Here is an 18155-nt window from a genome sequence, read left to right on the forward strand (position 1 = left end):
CGGAGTTTTGCATTTCACACGTATTTATGACAGTAACGTGAGTTTATGTAGTAAAATACAGTACTTAGAACTCCAATTGACTAGTTAGATGTTGAATTTTAAAAGCAGCGGCAAGTCTGCTCATCTCACAGGTTTGCTAATCTGACAGACGTTTACTGCTTTTAAAATTCAGCATCTAAACTTAGACGAGTTCTAAATACTGTATTTCACTATATAAAATCACTTTACTGTTAAAAATATGTGTAAAATGCAAAATTCCGGTGGGTGTAACAATATGTCCGCTTTCCACCTTCCTAGTGTATCCTTACTATGGAGGAATGCGGGGTATAGCAAGATGGCGGCGACGAAACGTCATTTCCGTTACACATTCTAACCGGTCGCCGAATCTGACGAAACACGGGCTCTGTGATTGGTCGGCAGCTATGTCACATGATCATCGCTGGCATGAATAGCCTCCATCTTGGATGTGGCAACTGCCGAGCCTCGCACAAACTATAAGACTGCTCCTTCCCTATAGACACGCAGCTTCCCCCGCACCATGAGCGTTCGGTGTTGTGTGTCTGTGGAATAAGTCGTCTGTATCACACAGCTGTCCTTCACAAGAACTTTTCCCTTCATAACATGGCCGCGCTGACGTCACCTGCTGCGGAATTCTCACTACAATGCGTGTCGCGAGAATTGTCCGATTCGTTATTTCGTACTAAATTATATTACATTAAAAAGAACAACTTTTACAACTTCGGTTCTATTAAACATTCAGATTTCGAAGGTTCTAGTGGCTGGTTATTGTGAATGGCGCATAGTTTTGTTTTTGAGGTACAGCGGATAATATCCCACCATGATTGATATGGGAAAAGACGTAGATACGTCGGCCACGCAGCAGCACAGTCTCTTTCCGCTTTTAAACGGATATCTGAGGGTTTGCCAACTTCAAAAATGGCCGCCTTGCCTGACATTGCTTAGCCGCGCTGTGCATGCTGGTCCAGGAGAGTGACCCTGAGCTGAAGGCGGACTGCTGTACAGACAAGTTATTGAAGGCTCCGGTGTACTAGTGTGCCATCATGTGGTATGAGATCCTGCCAGGCTATGCCATCATGACCGCCTGCTTGATGGTCCCGGGACTCTCCACCATTTTAGTTCATCGATATGCATTCGGCAAGGTGAGCCGGGGACCATATAATACCATCTATAATACTATAATACCATCTGATTGTCTTTCTCACCGGCCTCACATAGCTGCCAACATCATCAGACATGGCATGGTTCTACTGAAGTGTATGTGTGTTCTCTGGTGTTTCCCAGGACTGGCCCAGCACACTATACGATCAACACCATTCCTAGGGAGAGATCCTCTGATAGAGAACAATACTGGGGGACAGGACTGGCCCAGCATACTATGGGATCAACACCATTCCTAGGGAGAGATCCTCTGATAGAGAACAATACTGGAGGACAGGACTGGCCCAGCACACTATGGGATCAACACCATTCCTAGGGAGAGATCCTCTGATAGAGAACAATACTGGAGGACAGGACTGGCCCAGCATACTATGGGATCAACACCATTCCTAGGGAGAGATCCTCTGATAGAGAACAATACTGGAGGACAGGACTGGCCCAGCACACTATACGATCAACACCATTCCTAGGGAGAGATCCTCTGATAGAGAACAATACTGGGAGGACAGGACTGGCCCAGCATACTATGGGATCAACACCATTCCTAGGGAGAGATCCTCTGATAGAGAACAATACTGGGAGGACAGGACTGGCCCAGCATACTGTGGGATCAACACCATTCCTAGGGAGAGAGCCTCTGATAGAGAACAATACTGGGGGGACAGGACTGGCCCAGCATACTATGGGATCAACACCATTCCTAGGGAGAGATCCTCTGATAGAGAACAATACTGGGGGGACAGGACTGGCCCAGCATACTATGGGATCAACACCATTCCTAGGGAGAGATCCCCTGATCGAGAACAATACTGGGAGGACAGGACTGGCCCAGCATACTATGGGATCAACACCATTCCTAGGGAGAGATCCCCTGATCGAGAACAATACTGGGAGGACAGGACTGGTCCAGCATACTATGGGATCAACACCATTCCTAGGGAGAGATCCTCTGATCGAGAACAATACTGGGAGGACAGGACTGGCCCAGCATACTATGGGATCAACACCATTCCTAGGGAGAGATCCCCTGATAGAGAACAATACTGGGAGGACAGGACTGGCCCAGCACACTATACGATCAACACCATTCCTAGGGAGAGATCCTCTGATAGAGAACAATACTGGGAGGACAGGACTGGCCCAGCATACTATGGGATCAACACCATTCCTAGGGAGAGATCCTCTGATAGAGAACAATACTGGGGGGACAGGACTGGCCAGAACTACAGAGGAAATGATTTTGGGCATTTATTATTCCAGGTGATTGCAAACTGGGGGTGTATCACTAGAGGGATCCCCAGCAAGGGAAAGAGGTCCTAATTCCATTATATAGAGATGTCATTACTGGGTCACTATGCTTCTCTATGCAATGCAGACAGATCATGGCTGGTGGGAGGGGTTGTACATAGCCCCCCTAAAAACATCACAGCACCCAGCCTCTGTACTCCTCAAGAACAGGAAGGGGAATTGTTTAGCTGTCTTAGTAGTGATTTATTGCCCTCAATGCTTCTGGTCATTCCGGCCAGCACTGGAATTGCATAATGCAGGTCTCCTCAGGCTGTAAATATCCCAGAGTGTCTACTATGTTAAAAACTCGCAGCTGCTTGTAATTTACAAAAAAGAAAAAATCAGCTTAACCACTTGACCAGGCGATACGGGACTGAATTACTTTAACTGACAGTTGAGTGGTCATGCAACGCTGTACATAAAATTGATATCATATCCCCCCCCCCCCACACACACATAGAAATTTCTTTTGGTGGTATTTGATCACCTCTGCATTTTTGGGGGTTTTTGTTTTTTGCTTTCAAGGCTGACAATTTTTGAAAAAAATAAAAAAAAAAAAAAACAATTTTTTACTTTCTGCTATAAAACACATCCAATAAAAAAATGTAAAAAATCCACATTTCTTTATAAATGTAGGTTAATATGTATTCTGCTACATGTTTTTGGTAAAAAAAAAAATCCTAATAAGCATATATTATTTGATTTGTGCGATGTATTTCTTTTTTTTTCTCTGTCATTTTTATTTCCCTTTTTTTTTTTTTTTTTTTCTTTCTTTTTTTATATATATATAATTTAGTAATGGCAGCGATCAGTGACTTATAATGGGATTGTGATATTGTATTGGACATTCAGAGAATAACTGACACTTTTGACACTAATACAATGATCAGTGCTAGAAAAGTAATGACAGTGGCTGGGAAGGGGTTAAACATCAGGGGTGATCGATGGGTTAACTGTGTGCCTAACCAGTGTTTTTATGTACTGTATGTGGTGCTTTTACTATGGGACATGATGGATTTTTTTTTTCCCAGCAAAGCGGGGAATAACATCCCTCACTTCCCTCCTGCTCCTGTCAATCATAGCCAATGAGAAGAGAGAGGGGCGGGGCTGAGCCACAGCCCTGAGTCTGAAATCTTTTTGCTCTGGGGCGCTTGGCAGGAGGGAGGGGCCAGGAGCACCAGCAAGTGACCTGAGAAGACGCTTCCCAAGCCTATTCTGACACTAAAATGGTGGCTATTGCATATTTTCATGTTGCACAATATTTGCACAGCAGTTTTTCAAATTATTTGGAGAAAAATTACAATCCTAATGAGTTTTTTTTAATGTGCACAACACAAATATCCAATTGTTTGGTAAACTATAAAAGATGTTACGCCGAGTAAATACAGTGCATCCGGAAAGTATTCACAGCGCTTCACTTTTTCCACATTTTGTTAAGTTCCAGCCTTATTCTAAAATGGATTAAATTCACTATTTTCCTCAAAATTATACAAAACCATACCCCATAATGATAATGTGAAAGATGTTTGTTTTAAAATCTTTGCATATTTATAAAAAAAAAAAAAATCTAATTTACGGAAGTATTCACAGACTTTGCCGTGACACTTAAAATGAACTCAGGTGGATCCTGTTTCCACTGATCAGCCTTGAGATGATTTTACAACCTGATTGGCGTCCACCTGTGGGAAATTCAGTTGATTGGACATGATTTGGAAAGGCACACACCTGTCTATATAAGGTCCCACAGTTAACAGTGCATGTCAGAGCACAAACCAAGTCATGAAGTCCAAGGAATTGTCTGTAGACCTCAGAGACAGGATTGTATCGAGGATCTGGTGAAGGGTACAGAAAAATTTCTGAAGCATTGAAGGTCTGATTGAGCACAGTGGCCTCCATCATCCATAAATGGAAGAAGTTTGTTACCACCAGGACTCTTCCTAGAGCGGGGGGAGAAGGGCCTTAGTCGGGGAGTTGACCAAGAACCCGATGATCACTCTCTGACAGAGCTCCAGCATTTCTGTGGGGAGAGAAGAACCTTCCAGAAGAACAACCATCTCTGTAGCATCACTGCAGCACCAATCAGGCCGGTAGTAGAGTGTCCAGACAGAAGCCTCTCCTCAGTAAAAGGCACATGACCGCCCGCCTGGAGTTTGCAAAGGGGCACCTAAAGGACTCTCAGACCATGAGAAACCAAATTCTCTGGTGTGATGAAACAAATTGCACTCTTTGGCCTGAATGGCAAGTATCATGTCTAGAGGAAACCAGGCACCGCTCATCACCTGGCCAATACCATCCCTACATTGAAGCATGGTGGTGGCAGCATCATACTGTGGGGATGTTTTTCAGCTGTAGGAACTGGGAGACTAGTCAGGATTGAGAGAAAGATGAATGCTGTAATGTACAGAGACATCCTTGATAAAAACCTGCTCCAGAGTGCTCTGGACCTCAGACTGGGGCAAAGGTTCATCTACCAACAGGACAACAAGATAACAAGTGTGGCTACGGGACAACTCTGTGAATGCCTTTTTTGAGCGACCCAGCCAGAGCCCAGATTTGAACATCTCTGGAGATATCTGAAAACGGCTGTACACCGACACTCCTCATCCAACCTGATGGAGTTTGAGAAGTCCTGCAAAAAAAAAATGGGAGAAACTGACCAAAAATAGGTGTGCCAAGCTTGTAGCATCGTTTTCAAAAAGAATTGAGGCTGTAATTGGTGCCAAAGGTGACTTCACAAAGTATTGAGCAAAGGCTGTGAATACTTATGTACATGGGATTTTTTTTCTTTTATAAATTTTGCAAAGATTTCCAACAAACTACTTTCACGTTGTCGTCATGGGGTATTTTGAGGAAAATAATGAATTTTAATCCATTTTGGAATAAGGCTGTAACATAACAAAATGTGGAAAAAGTGAAGTGCTGTGAATACTTTCTGGATGCACTGTAGATCCCTAACATGTCATGCTTTAAAATTGCGTACGCCCCTGGAATGGCCCCCTACGGTACCAAAAAAAAAAAAATCTCCATACGTGACGCTTTAAAAGCCTTTACAGGTTACAAATTTTAGAGTTGCACAGGAGGTCTGGTGCAAAAATTATTGCTCTCACTATACCATTCATGAGAATACTTTACATGTGTGGTGCAAACGCCTATGTATGCGTTCACCTTTGTGCGCAAGCACAGGAGACGGGGGCGTTTTCAAATTTGTTTTTTTAATTTTTTTTCCGCTTTCTTAAAAAAAAAAAAAATGTTTTAATCACTTTTATTGCTGTCACAAGCAACCCTTATGACCGCAATAGGCAGGTACTCCTTTTTATTTTTTTTTTGGCCAGTAAAAGCATAACTATATAAAGCATTATTGTGGTTATTTCCAAGTATGATATTTTGGGGTTTCTTTATTTAGCACGTTACATTAATATATTTATGATGTGTGTTTTTTTTTTTTTTTTTTTTTTTTTCTTTCTTGTGCAGGACAAGAGAGTTGCTCGGTATCCATACCAATGGTACCTTATGGAGAGGGACAGGCGAATTTCTGGGGAACAACGTTGGTTCAAATCAAAGGTGAGTAATTCTTGCTGTATGCAGCACAACCTAAAAATTTCAGCTCTGTATATTACAAGTTAAAATAAAATTCAAGGCGTGGGAAAAAACATATACTTAAAGGAGTTGAAAAGGCAGAAGGTTATTTTTTATCTGAATTCATTCTGTGCATTCAGATAAAGACTTCTGTGTGCAGCAATCTCCTCAGCCCCCTAATACTTACCTGAGCCCCATCTCTGTCCAGCGATGTCCATGAGTCCTTTGGCTGTCCGAGACTCTCCCTCCTGATTGGCTGAGACACAGCAGTGGCTCCTATGGCTGTCAATCATAGTCAGCCACTCAGGAGAGAGAGGGGGCGGGACAGAACAACAGGCCTGTGTCTAAATAAACACACGGAGCTGCAGCTCTTCTAAGGTGCCCCCATAGCAAGCTGCTTGAGGTGGGGGCACTCGGGAGGGGCCAGGAGTAGTGAAGAGCGACCCGAGAAGAGGAGGCTCTGGGCTGCTCTGTGCAAATCCACTGCAACAGAGCAGGTAAGTATAACATGTTTGTTTTTTTTGTTTTTGTTTTTTTAAATAACAGACTTTATACAAATCACTTTAAAGTGATTGTAGATTTACATTTTTTTTCCCAAAAATAAAAAACATTTTATACTTACCCTGCAGTGGTTTTCCACAGAACAGAGACGACCCTTCTCTTCTGGGGTCCCCCACTGACAATCTTGGCTCCTCCACTTCTCTGAGTACCCCCATAGAATGCAGCTTGCTATGGGGGGCTCTCATGCAGGTTTGATCCCAAGCCGGGCTGTGCATAGTCGGGGTATAACATGTTACGAACGGACCGGCCTCCGTACCCCCCCCCCCCCCCCCTGCTCCCCCATCTGTTAGCTAGTGAGGATAGCTGTCACAATAAAAAAAATACATGGCCGCCACCCCCCAGCCATGTCACCCATTCACAGTGTCCTGTGAATGGGAAACTACAAGGTCCGGCAGCCTTTGCGGGTGTCGGTCTGTAGTTTTCAATGAACTAACACGGTGCTGTGAGCATTGTGGAAGTTCATTGAGTCTTCCGGTCAGAATGGCTTCCTCATACAGTACTTGGTATGAGCAAGCCGATACACTGACAGATCTCCGGAAGACCTGCATGGCACCAGCGATCTGCAATGTTTTACAGGCTCCTGCAACAAACAATAATAAATGCACATTTTTTGCAGGTAAAAAAAAAAGTGCATTTATCTTTTAAAAGTGAACTTATTCTGTAAGTGGGGGGCTGCCATTGAAATGTTTTTACGTTAAGGCAGAGAATGCCTTTATAACCACTTCAAGTAGAAATTCCAGAACGTGAATCAAAAAGTCATCTGCTAGCATCTTGCATCTTCTGGGGAATGCAGCATTGAGATTTTACTTTCATTAGTGTTTCTGCCCCAGTATACGCCTCCTGTAATGTGTCCAGCAGTACCCAGACTGGAAGAAGGCGGGTCAGAACCAATCCAAGCTCTGTTGGTTTGCACAATGCAGGCAGTCAGCATTTTGAACACGCTTGCAAAAGAACAGGATGGTGACCCCATCAGTGTGCTGCTTCTCCTTCACTGTCCACTCCCACTCACCTTTCTGGTTTTTTAAATAGTTTTGTAGTATGATGGATATAACAGAAGGTGCTAAAAACAAAGGAGGGTGGGAACACCCAACACTTGCAGGTGAACAGGAAGAGGATTGGAAATCTGTCATGACGATCTTGTTGTTGAAGTGCTCAAGACCTGTGCATAGGGAGCTGACTTAACCCTCCAGTTTTCACTTCTAACAAAAATATTACTTTGGATGGATTACCCCTTTAATTGTTGTAAAGCAATGTGAAGTCATTGACATCACTATTACTGCCTGTGAAACCTGGATCCAAGGACTAGCTGAGACACCCCATGACAACTGAAACTGTTAATTTATCTAAATTTAAACTTAATATTTATCTATTTGGCTCCTTTCACATGGGATGTCCGATAAGGTCTGTCTGTCAGTTTTGTATTCGGACCCTGCATTGTTCTCTATGGAGCGTTAGATATCAGCAGACACATGTCCGCTGACACCCGCCGCCATCTGCTCTAATCCTGTCCACTAAACGGATGGTGGTCCTATTTTCCAGGCGGCCTGTTTCCATCCGATTGCCCCTCATAGGAGAGCGGGACTGTATTTTTGTCTGCTCTGCATAGCGGAACAAACACGGACCTGTCCTCCGCCTGCTCAGCAGATTCCGCTTAGCGGAAGCGCCCGTGTGAAAGGGGCCTTTCTGTGTTCAAATGTCACAGCAACCACTTTATAGCTTCATATAAAAATGGGGTTGATTTACTAGAACTGGAGAGTGCAAACTCTGGTGCAGCTCTGCATAGACACCAATTGGCTTCCATGCTTGCCTAAAGCGGAGTTCCAGGCGTTTTATCAACACCCCCATAATTTTGTTGGATATAGGATTAGGTGAAAACACAGGTGTTTTTTTTTTAAAAAAAAGAAAAAAACAAATGCTGGAACTCCGCTTTAATTGAACAAGCTGTAGTTTTGGCTACCATGCACAGCTGCATCAGATTTTGTACTCTCCAGTACAGCTGCACGATTCTGGCTAAAATGAGAATCACAATTTTTTTGCTTAGAAGATAGATCACGATTCTCGCGGCGTAACATCATCTTTCACATTAAAACAAAAAATTTTGGGCTAACTTTATTGTTAAAAATTGCATTTGAAAGACCGCTGGGCAAATACAGTGTGACATAAAATATTGCAGCAATTGCCATTTTATTCCCTAGGGTCTCTGCTAAAATATTTATAATGTTTGGGGGTTCCAAGTAATTTTCTATCAAAAAATATTGATTTTAACTTAAAGAAGTGTCAGAAAAAGATTTAGCCTGGGTTCACACATGTGCGGTGCGAATTGAAGCTCAGGTTTCACTGGGAAGATAAAAATCAGTTGTTCAAAGGCTTCTCTGCATTGTAGCTGCGGATCAGTGAGGAGGGAGAGGTGGAGGTGTAGTGAGGAGAAGGAGAAAATCCTTGTTCAGAACGCAATGCATCTGCGAATCAGATGCGTTCCCATAGGAGATAACGGGCTTGTAATTCGCACCGCAATGCCCAAAAAATGCACATTTTTTTTTTTGTGCAATACGCAGTGCGAATGCAACGCACATATGTGAACCAGATACATTCAAATGAATGTATTTTAAAATGTCCTGCGAATTTGCGTAGGTGTGAACGGGGGCTTAGACTTTAAGGGGTTGTATAGGTATACATTTTTTCACCTTAATGCATTCTATGCATTAAGGTAAAAAAACTTTTGATAATACCGCCGTCCCCAGCCCCCCCGTTTTACTTACCTGACACCTCGAAACTCTGCCGCTCGTTCCCGACCTCCATTCAGCCGATCAGCCTGGTCGCTGATTGGCTATAGTGGATGGATTGAAAGCAGCGCAGCCATTGGCTCGCGCTGCTGTCAATCGCATCCAATGACACGGCGGGGCGGGGCCGAGTGATACAGCGAGCGGCTATAGCCGCCGGCTGTATCACGGGAGCGCGCCCGCAATAACTAACCACCATGCGAGGGAGCTCGCATTAAGGTGGTTAGTTATTGCGGGGAGGAGCTGAGACAGCCGCCGAGGGACCCCAGAAGAGCAGGTTCGGGGCCACTCTGTGCAGAACGAGCTGCACAGTGAAGGTAAGTATAACATGTTTGTTATTTTTAAAGAAAAAAAAAATTACCTTTACAACCCCTTTAAGTGGTCAAACTTCCTGCATTTACACAGTGTTGAAAACTTGGCAGACTGCCTGGATTATTTAGTTACACAGAAGTTCTATCCCTTTGATCTAAGAAGGAAGCTTAGTTACAATGTTTCAAGTTAAAAGACTTGGCAGAATGCCCGGATGCTTTCTTTTGACAGCTGACAGATAAAGTCTCTCCACTTGTTTATATGAAAGAATCGGCAACCTCTGCAGGAGAGATCATCAGGGGAGGTGAATCGAGATCATGATTTTTTTAACGATTAATTGTGCAGCTCTACTCTCCAGTTCTAGTAAAATAAACCCCAGTGTGTTGTGCTGTTTAAAAATTCAATAAACCAAGGGTGTCCAAACTTTTTTCAAAGGGGGCCAGATTTGATGAAGTGAACGTGCGTGAGGGCCGACCATTTTCCCTGACATTCTTTAAACTATCAAAATTTGGTCTGTGTGTTTGAGCACTAATACACTGCCCAACAAGAATTCTCTTGCCTTTGTGGCTGTGTGTGAGTAAAGAGATGATCTCGGGCGTGTTATTTGGATATACCATATTTTTTGGCGTATAACACACACCTTCACTTTAAGAGGGAAGTTTCAGGAAAAAAACTCACATTTTAAATAAAGAACTATGAAGGAAAATAAGGGTCAGTACCCATCTGCAGCCCCATCATTGCCAGGAATGCAGCACCCCCATCGTTGCCAGGAATGCAGACTCACCATTGCAATCAGTGCAGCCTGACTGATGCCCATCCATCTGCAGCCTCAGAGGGGACACAGGGAGGGGGGGGTGGGACGAGCGCCAAAAGATTAGATACAGGAGAAACTCCTATTTTCTCGGCGGCCTCTTTAATAGAAAGTCCCGCCTCCTTTTGATGGACAGAACAGACATCCAATGGCAGCGCCAGAGATGGGACTTCCTATTACAGAGGCCGCTGTGTGCACGACACTTGTCCCGCCTCCTCCCTGTCCCCTCCAAGGCATCTGGACATATATATCTTTTGTGGCCATGGCGCTGGGAGATCGTTGGGGGGCCACAAAAGATATATATGTCCAAATAACCAGGCGCGCCATTCAAAACCGGAATGCGGGCCACGATTGGCCCGCGAGCCGGACTTTGGACATGCCTGCAATAAACTATTATGTGCATAAATGCAACTAGTTCTGATGTGAAAATAAAAAACTATAAGATAAGTAAAGATGGTCTCGAGTGGAAGAAGGAGAATCCACAAAGTGTAGCATTTTAAACTTAATTTATTAAAAAAAACAGGTTAAAAATAGTCACAAACAAGGAATATAACCACAGCATCCGTGTGAGCCACCATGCTGACATCACCACGATGCTCCGCTTCACCTAAATCTTCTATGTTATTGTACTCCTGACACATAATCTAACAAAAGCAAACCTTTTGTATGAAAGCTGGAGCCCTCTGATTATTTTTTTCAAATAGTGGATTTTTAGAAAGCCATGACTCAGGCATGTCTGCTTAGTAACACAGTGTAGTTGACATTAAGAGACATTTGCATGACATCATGTTATATAATTGGTTGTGTATGTATATGTATATGTATATATATATATATATATATATATATATATATATATATATATATATATATATATATATATATATATATATATATATATATATATATATATATATATATATATATATATATATATTTTATATAATTATTAATTTTTATTTTTTTTATAAACCAAGACATTGGAGACTGAATTTGCTGGCCTCCAACAGAGCTACAACCCCAATTTAAAAAAAAATTGGGACACTGTTTATAATCTACATGAAAACTGAATACAATATTTAGAAAATTTCACAAAACCATATTTTATTCACAATGGAAAATAGAAAACATCAAATGTTTAACCACTTGCCGACCTGGCTGAATGGCACTGCTGGGCGAAACGACGTTCTGTAACGTATGGTGGAACTCCTTAAAAATAATTTTTCTTTTAAATGGCAGGTAAATGCATTCAAATATTTAGGTATCTATATCCCTACCGACCTCGGTAAATTGCAGGAATATAATTATGTCCCGATGGTGCAGAAAACTGTGAGAATGTTACAACAGTATGAGAAAGGAATGTTCTCCTGGATGGGTAGAATAAGTATAGTAAAAATGGACATATTACCCAAAATTCTCTATATTTTACAAGCGATACCCATTTTTCCCTCAACAAATGTTGTAAAAAAACTACATAGTTTAATAGGTAAGTTTATCTGGGGAGGCAGGACCCCCAGAATCAATAGAACAGTGTTAAACAAAAATGAAAGAGATGGGGGCCTTGCCCTTCCAGATATAGATTTATATCTTAGAGCAATTTTGGTAACAAGAATGGTGGATTGGTTCCACAACAGAGATAATAAACAGTGGGTGAGGCTTGAAGAAGAGATCACGGCCCTAAAATTAAAATCATTACCTTGGATTAGAAAAGAGCTAAGACCGCCGGACGGAGAAATGCCCTCTCTAGTGGTATCGACACTAAAGGTATGGGATAGCATGATAAAGAGAGGGATAGGATCTATCAGTAGAGGCCCAATGATCCCACTATTTAGTAACCCAGAATTCCCATTGGCACTTGAAGCCAAAACATTTCTTAAATGGAAGAGATGTGAGGATACCAGGATAGTGGAGACGATGGCAGGGAATAGACTCCTTCCATTGGATTGGCGAAGAACATAAAACAAAATGGATGCAGTATGGATTGCTTCAACGGTATATTACATCTTTAATAAAAGAATCAGTAATAGATAGGCCTCTGACAGATCTAGAAAAAATTTTCCTGCAAGAACATAGACCCACCCATGTTCTATCTAAGATATAAAAATATTTGAATTCAGAGAATAAAGAACTGGAATTACCCTACATTAAGAAGTGGGAAATAGAGATAGGGATGGAAATCCCTAGGGAAAAGTGGAAAAAAGCAATCATAGCAACCCATAAGCTCTCAATATCTGCTAAACATCAAGAAAGGAACTATAAAATCTTAGCCAGATGGTATAGATGTCCTGTGGATTTACATAAAATAAACCCTGATAATGAGGATACCTGTTGGAGGTGTCATGCAGCTCAGGGTACAGTGTCACATATTTGGTACTATTGCTCAGAAATTCAACCATTCTGGCAGAGAATATTCGAGATATACAGAGATATGACCGGGACTGATTTATACCCTGGAATACAGATAGCAGTATTATCTATGATCCCAGGATCGGTGAAAAAAAAAAGGGGAATTTTGAAATAGTTTTTGACAGCGGCTCGAACCATTATAGCAAGAAATTGGAAGAGCACATATATGCCTTCAGTAGTGGAGTGGGAGTGTGAAATGGCGGAGATGCGTGCCCTGGAGGAAAGAATGATGATAGAAGAAGGGTATAAGGAACAATTATTAAACATATGGATTAAATGGGAAGAGTACAGAGTCTCTTCAAAGCTTCTGAGGAAGGCATAGAATTTCTAATTTAACATGGGAGGAAGTGAGGTCCCCAGGAAAAAAGAGAGAAAATTCTAAAGGAAGGTTTTTTTTTTTTTTTTTTTTTTTTTTTTTTTCCTCTTTCTCTCCTCTGTTATTGTTGTCGTATGGTTTGTTGGTATGAATGGGTTTGATTGTTTTGTTAGAGAGGATGGGGGATGGGTTTACATTATGGCATGTACATCCTTGAATAAATTATGTAGTTTTAAGGAAATAGAGAATGTAATAATGGTCACGATAAAGAATTATAGAATTGTTTCATGTTATGGATGTGTATATGTATTATAAAGTATTGTTAAAACGTTTTGATAAATAAAGATTATATAAAAAAGAGAGAACGGGCTCGCGTTTGGGGGAGCGAGGCAGGGCTCGGGTGTCGGGTGGCGGCGGTCGTGGGGGGTCCGCCCAGCATGTGTCGGCTGGGGAGCCGTCATCAACCTCCGGATGGCGGCTCCTTGGCTGGGACGTGTCGGGTGGGCCCCTCGCGATCGCCGCTGTTTGATGTTTGGGCTCTGTTTCGTTCTTCCAAATGTGAGTTTGTTTTTTATTATTTTAATAAATATACGCTTATTGCGAATTTATTTATTTTACCAAAAATATGTAGAAGAATACATATCGGCCTAAAATGAGGAAAAAAAGTTTTTTTTATATATTTTTGGGGGATATTTATTATAGCAAAAAGTAAAAAATAATTGGGTGCAATGTCGCAGGACCGCACAATTGTCAGTCAACGCGACGCAGTGCCAAATCGCAGAAAGTGCTTTGGTCAGGAAGGGAATAAAATCTTCCGGGGCTGAAGCGGTTAAACTGAGATAATGTACCATTTTAAGAAAAAAATTAAGAATTTTTTTAATTGATGGCAGAACATCCCTAAAAAGTTTGGACAGGGCACCAAAAAGCTGGCATATTAGGTGGTACTAACAACGAAGAGCAGAAAGAACATTTTGCAACTAATATATGTTAACCACTTCAGCCCCGGAAGATTTGGCTGCTCAATGACCAGGCCATTTTTTGTGATACGGCACTGTGTCGCTTTAACTGACAACTGCGCGGTCGTGCGACGTTGTACCCAAACAAAATTGACGTCTTTTTTTTGCCCACAAATAGAGCTTTCGTTTGGTGGTATTTGATCACCTCCTGCGGTTTTTATTTTTTGTTCTATAAACAAAAGAAGAGCGACAATTTTGAAAAAAACATTATCTTTTACTTTTTGGTATAATAAATATCCCACTTAAAAAAAAAAAAAAAACATTTTTCCTTAGTTTAGGCTGATATCTATTCTTCTACATATTTTTAGTAAAAAAAAAAAAAAAAAAAAACACAATAAGCGTATATTAATTGAATTGCACAAAAGTTATAGCGTCTACAAAACAGGGAATATTTTTTTTATCGGGACTGCGATATTGCGGCGGACAAATTGGACACATTTTTGGGACCATTGACAATTATGCAGCGACCAGTGCTATAAAAATGCACTGATTACTGTATAAATGTCACTGGTAGGGAAGAGGTTAACTGTGTTCTAACTGTAAGGGGGATGGGACTGTCTAGGAGGAGGAGAGAGATCGGTGTTCATACTTAGTATGAACACCAATCTGTCTCTATCTACTCCCCTGAAAGAACCGGAATTTGTGTGTCTACACACACAGATCCCGGTTCTCGCTCTGTCACATGCGATCGTGGGTACCCGGCGGTCATCATGCCCGCTGGGCACTCGCATAAGCTTCGGGCACACGCGTGCGCCTACTGGCCAGAGGGAAAAGCGACGTAAGGTAACATCGATTTGCCGAGCCAACCTGACGCAGTAAAAACTGCGGCGGCTGGTCTGGAAGTGGTTAATATGATTGGGTATAAAAAAAAAGGGCATCTTAATGAGTCAGTGTCTCAGAAGTAAAGATGGGCAGAGGTTCACCAATCCTGTGAAAAGTTGCATCTAAAAATTGTTGAACAATTTCTGAAAAATGTTCATCAACATTAAGAAGACTTTAAATATATCATCTACAGTACGTAATATCAAGAGAATATGGATAATTCTCTGGGTACATGGCTGAAAGGCAATATCGCATGCCTGTGATCTTCGGGCCCTCAGAGGGCACTGCATTAAAAACCGGTATGATTCTGTGATGGACATCACTGCATGGTCTCAGGAATACTTCCAAAAATCACTGTCGGTGAACACCAGGCACTGTGCCATACAAAAAAATGCAAGGTAAAGCTCTATCATGCAAAGAAGCCATGTCTGAACATGACTCGAACGCCACCGTCTTCTCTGCAACAGACCATTTTACTGAGACTTTGCTCAAAGTGGTAAAATTTTTCTATGGTCAGATGAATCAAAATTTCACATTCTTTTTGGCAACCATGGGTGCCACGTCCTCCGAACTAAAGAGGAGACCTTATTATTAGTGATCAGTTCAAAAGCCTGCATCTCTGATGGTATGGGGGTACATTAGTGTGTATGGAATGGGCAGCGTGCACATCTGGAAAGGCACCATCAATGCTGAAAGATATATATCCAGGTTTTAGAGCCGCATATGCTCCCATCCAGACGATTATTTTTTCCAGGAAAGGCCTTGCATAATTCAGCAATTTCACCAGGGCAGTGCTAAACCACATACTTGCAACTATTACAAGAGCATGGCTTTTGTATTAGAAGAGTCTGGGTGCTTAACTGACCTGCATGCAGTCCAGACCTTTCACCAATTGAAAATATTTAACTTGAAATGCAAAATACAACATGAAATGCAATACGACAAAAGACTCCAGAACTGTGGAGCAGTTAGAATCCTATATCAGGTAAAAATGAGACCACAGTCCTCTCCCAAAACACCAGAAACTGGTCTCCTCAGCTCCCAGATATTTACAGTGTGTGTTGTTAAAAGAAGAGGGGGTGCCACACTGTGGTAAACATGGCTCTGTCCCAACTTTTTTGATTTGTTGCTGTCATCAATTTCAAATTTACCTTATTTGTTTTCTTAAAATGGTACATTTTTCTCAGTTTAAACACCTATGTTTTCTATTTTTAATAAAATATAGGTTTATGAGATTTGTAAATCATAGCGTTCTGTTTTTATGTAGATTTTACACAGCATCCCAACTGTGATAAGCGGCTTTTCCCTCTGCACACTGAACATGGGTCTCTTGCTTGGCACTGCTGCCATTCACAGAACACCTTGATTTTTTTTTTTTTTTTTTTTTATAATAAATACAAGGCTTCTTCTGATTTGAATGAGGTGGAACCCCTGCTCTCCACCTCATTACATTAGAAAATATCTTGTATTGATTAACCACTTCGTATCTGGGCCAATTCTGATGCTTCGCTCCTACGTGTGAAAATCTGTTTTTTTGTTTTTTTTTTTTGCTACAGAATTACTTAGAACTCAAAAACATATTCGATAGATATCTATCTCTATTATTAGTGCATCTGGAAAGTATTCACAGCGCTTGACTTTTTCCACATTTTGTTATGTTACAGCCTTATTCCAGAATAGATTACATTTATTATTTTCCTCAAAAATACCCCATAATGATAATGTGAAAAAAGTTTGGTTTGGTGTGTGTTTTGTTTTTTGTTTTTTTTTTATTATTAGCAGAGGCCCTATAGAATAAAATGATGGGTGTTGCAATTTTTGTATGTCACATGGTATTTGTGAAGCGGTTTTTCAAAGGCAATTTTTGGGGGGAAAAAATACACTTTAATGAATTAATATAAAACAAAAAACAATATTTACCTAAATTTTTTTGTACCATGTGAATGTTACGCCAAGTAAATAGATATCTAAGATATCACACTTTAAAATTGCGTCTGGCCATGGAATGGCAGCAAACTACGGTGCTTAAAGTTCCCCATAGGCGACGCTTTAAATGCCTTTTACAGGTTATCAGTTTAGAGTTATATAGGCGGTCCAGTGCTAGAATGATTGCTCTCGCTCTGACATTTGTGACAATACCTCGCATGCGTGGTGCAATCACCATTTACATATGTGTGCGGGAGTAACATATGCAATTCTGATTTAAACTGTGGAAAAAACAAATTTGAGGGAAATTAAGACAATTGGCATTCGGTGTTAACACTTGTCCTTTTTTTTTTTTTTCTTTTCTTTTAGGGTTTGGAAAATATCGACTAGATGTGAACCACTGACAGATCTTCTATCTCACTGGCAACTGTTAAATATAAATGTTATTGACCAACAATAAACTAATGTACAGAAAATTATTGTGATCCAAGATATCATTTATGCAGTTTTTCACTATGGATCGTTTTCTTGAGGTTCTAGAAATAAGTCATCTCAGCAGCTGAAGGCTTAATGTGAAATATTAACGTAGGACAGATATAAATTTGGTCTGAGCTACTACTTCTGCAATGACAGGATTTTTTATTCTGCAACAGGTGTAAAGGCCCCCTACACTCGATACGAAAATCGGAAGTAAAACTTCGTCCGACCTGCCGATTTTCGGATCGTTAGTACGGTGCTTTCGACAGCCGATTTTGCTTTTTTGTCAAGACAAAAGCTGGATGTGCAGACTATAAAGTTTTTGTAGTACGTGAACTCCACATCCGATTTTCATTAATTTAGTATGGTTTTCGTACGAAGAAAATCGTAAGCGCAAGACTACGCATGCTCAGAAACGAAGGAATACATACAAAACTATTCAACACATTACATCACTTCTAAAGTTGTATTCTGTCATACGAGAATTTTCGTATGGTGAGTAACCTCTTCACCTTCTCACCGAGGCGACCTGCACACGACTTCCACGGCGACTTGCAAAACGACTTCTGTATAGAAGTCTATGCAAGTCACCCCCAAAGTAGTACAGGAACCTTTTTCTAATTTATTAGAACGGTTCCATTGTACAGAACGGGAGGCGACTTGTCAGGCGGCTAGGTCGCCTGACAAGT

General features: G+C 41.3%; 1 protein-coding gene across 1 annotated transcript; it reads left to right on the forward strand.

The window, feature by feature from the left end:
• The first annotated feature begins 894 nt into the window (after window positions 1–894).
• Window positions 895–17465, forward strand: NDUFA1 (NADH:ubiquinone oxidoreductase subunit A1). The gene is made up of 3 exons (XM_073599337.1): window positions 895–1160; window positions 5938–6027; window positions 17359–17465. Exons 1-3 carry the CDS (start codon window positions 1062–1064, stop codon window positions 17377–17379), a joined length of 210 nt encoding a protein of 69 aa, XP_073455438.1. The 5' UTR covers window positions 895–1061; the 3' UTR covers window positions 17380–17465.
• Window positions 17466–18155: the final 690 nt, after the last annotated feature.

This window comes from Aquarana catesbeiana, linkage group LG09 (assembly GCF_042186555.1).
Source record: "Aquarana catesbeiana isolate 2022-GZ linkage group LG09, ASM4218655v1, whole genome shotgun sequence".
In the NCBI taxonomy this organism is placed as follows: domain Eukaryota; kingdom Metazoa; phylum Chordata; class Amphibia; order Anura; family Ranidae; genus Aquarana; species Aquarana catesbeiana.

Coding starts and splice junctions, on each gene's coding strand:
- NDUFA1 (XM_073599337.1), top strand. CDS start 1,062: ATGTGGTATGAGATCCTGCCAGGCTATGCCATCATGACCGCCTGCTTG. Junction 1,161..5,937: donor ATCGATATGCATTCGGCAAG/GTGAGCCGGGGA, acceptor TTTCTTGTGCAG/GACAAGAGAGTTGCTCGGTA. Junction 6,028..17,358: donor AACGTTGGTTCAAATCAAAG/GTGAGTAATTCT, acceptor CTTTTCTTTTAG/GGTTTGGAAAATATCGACTA.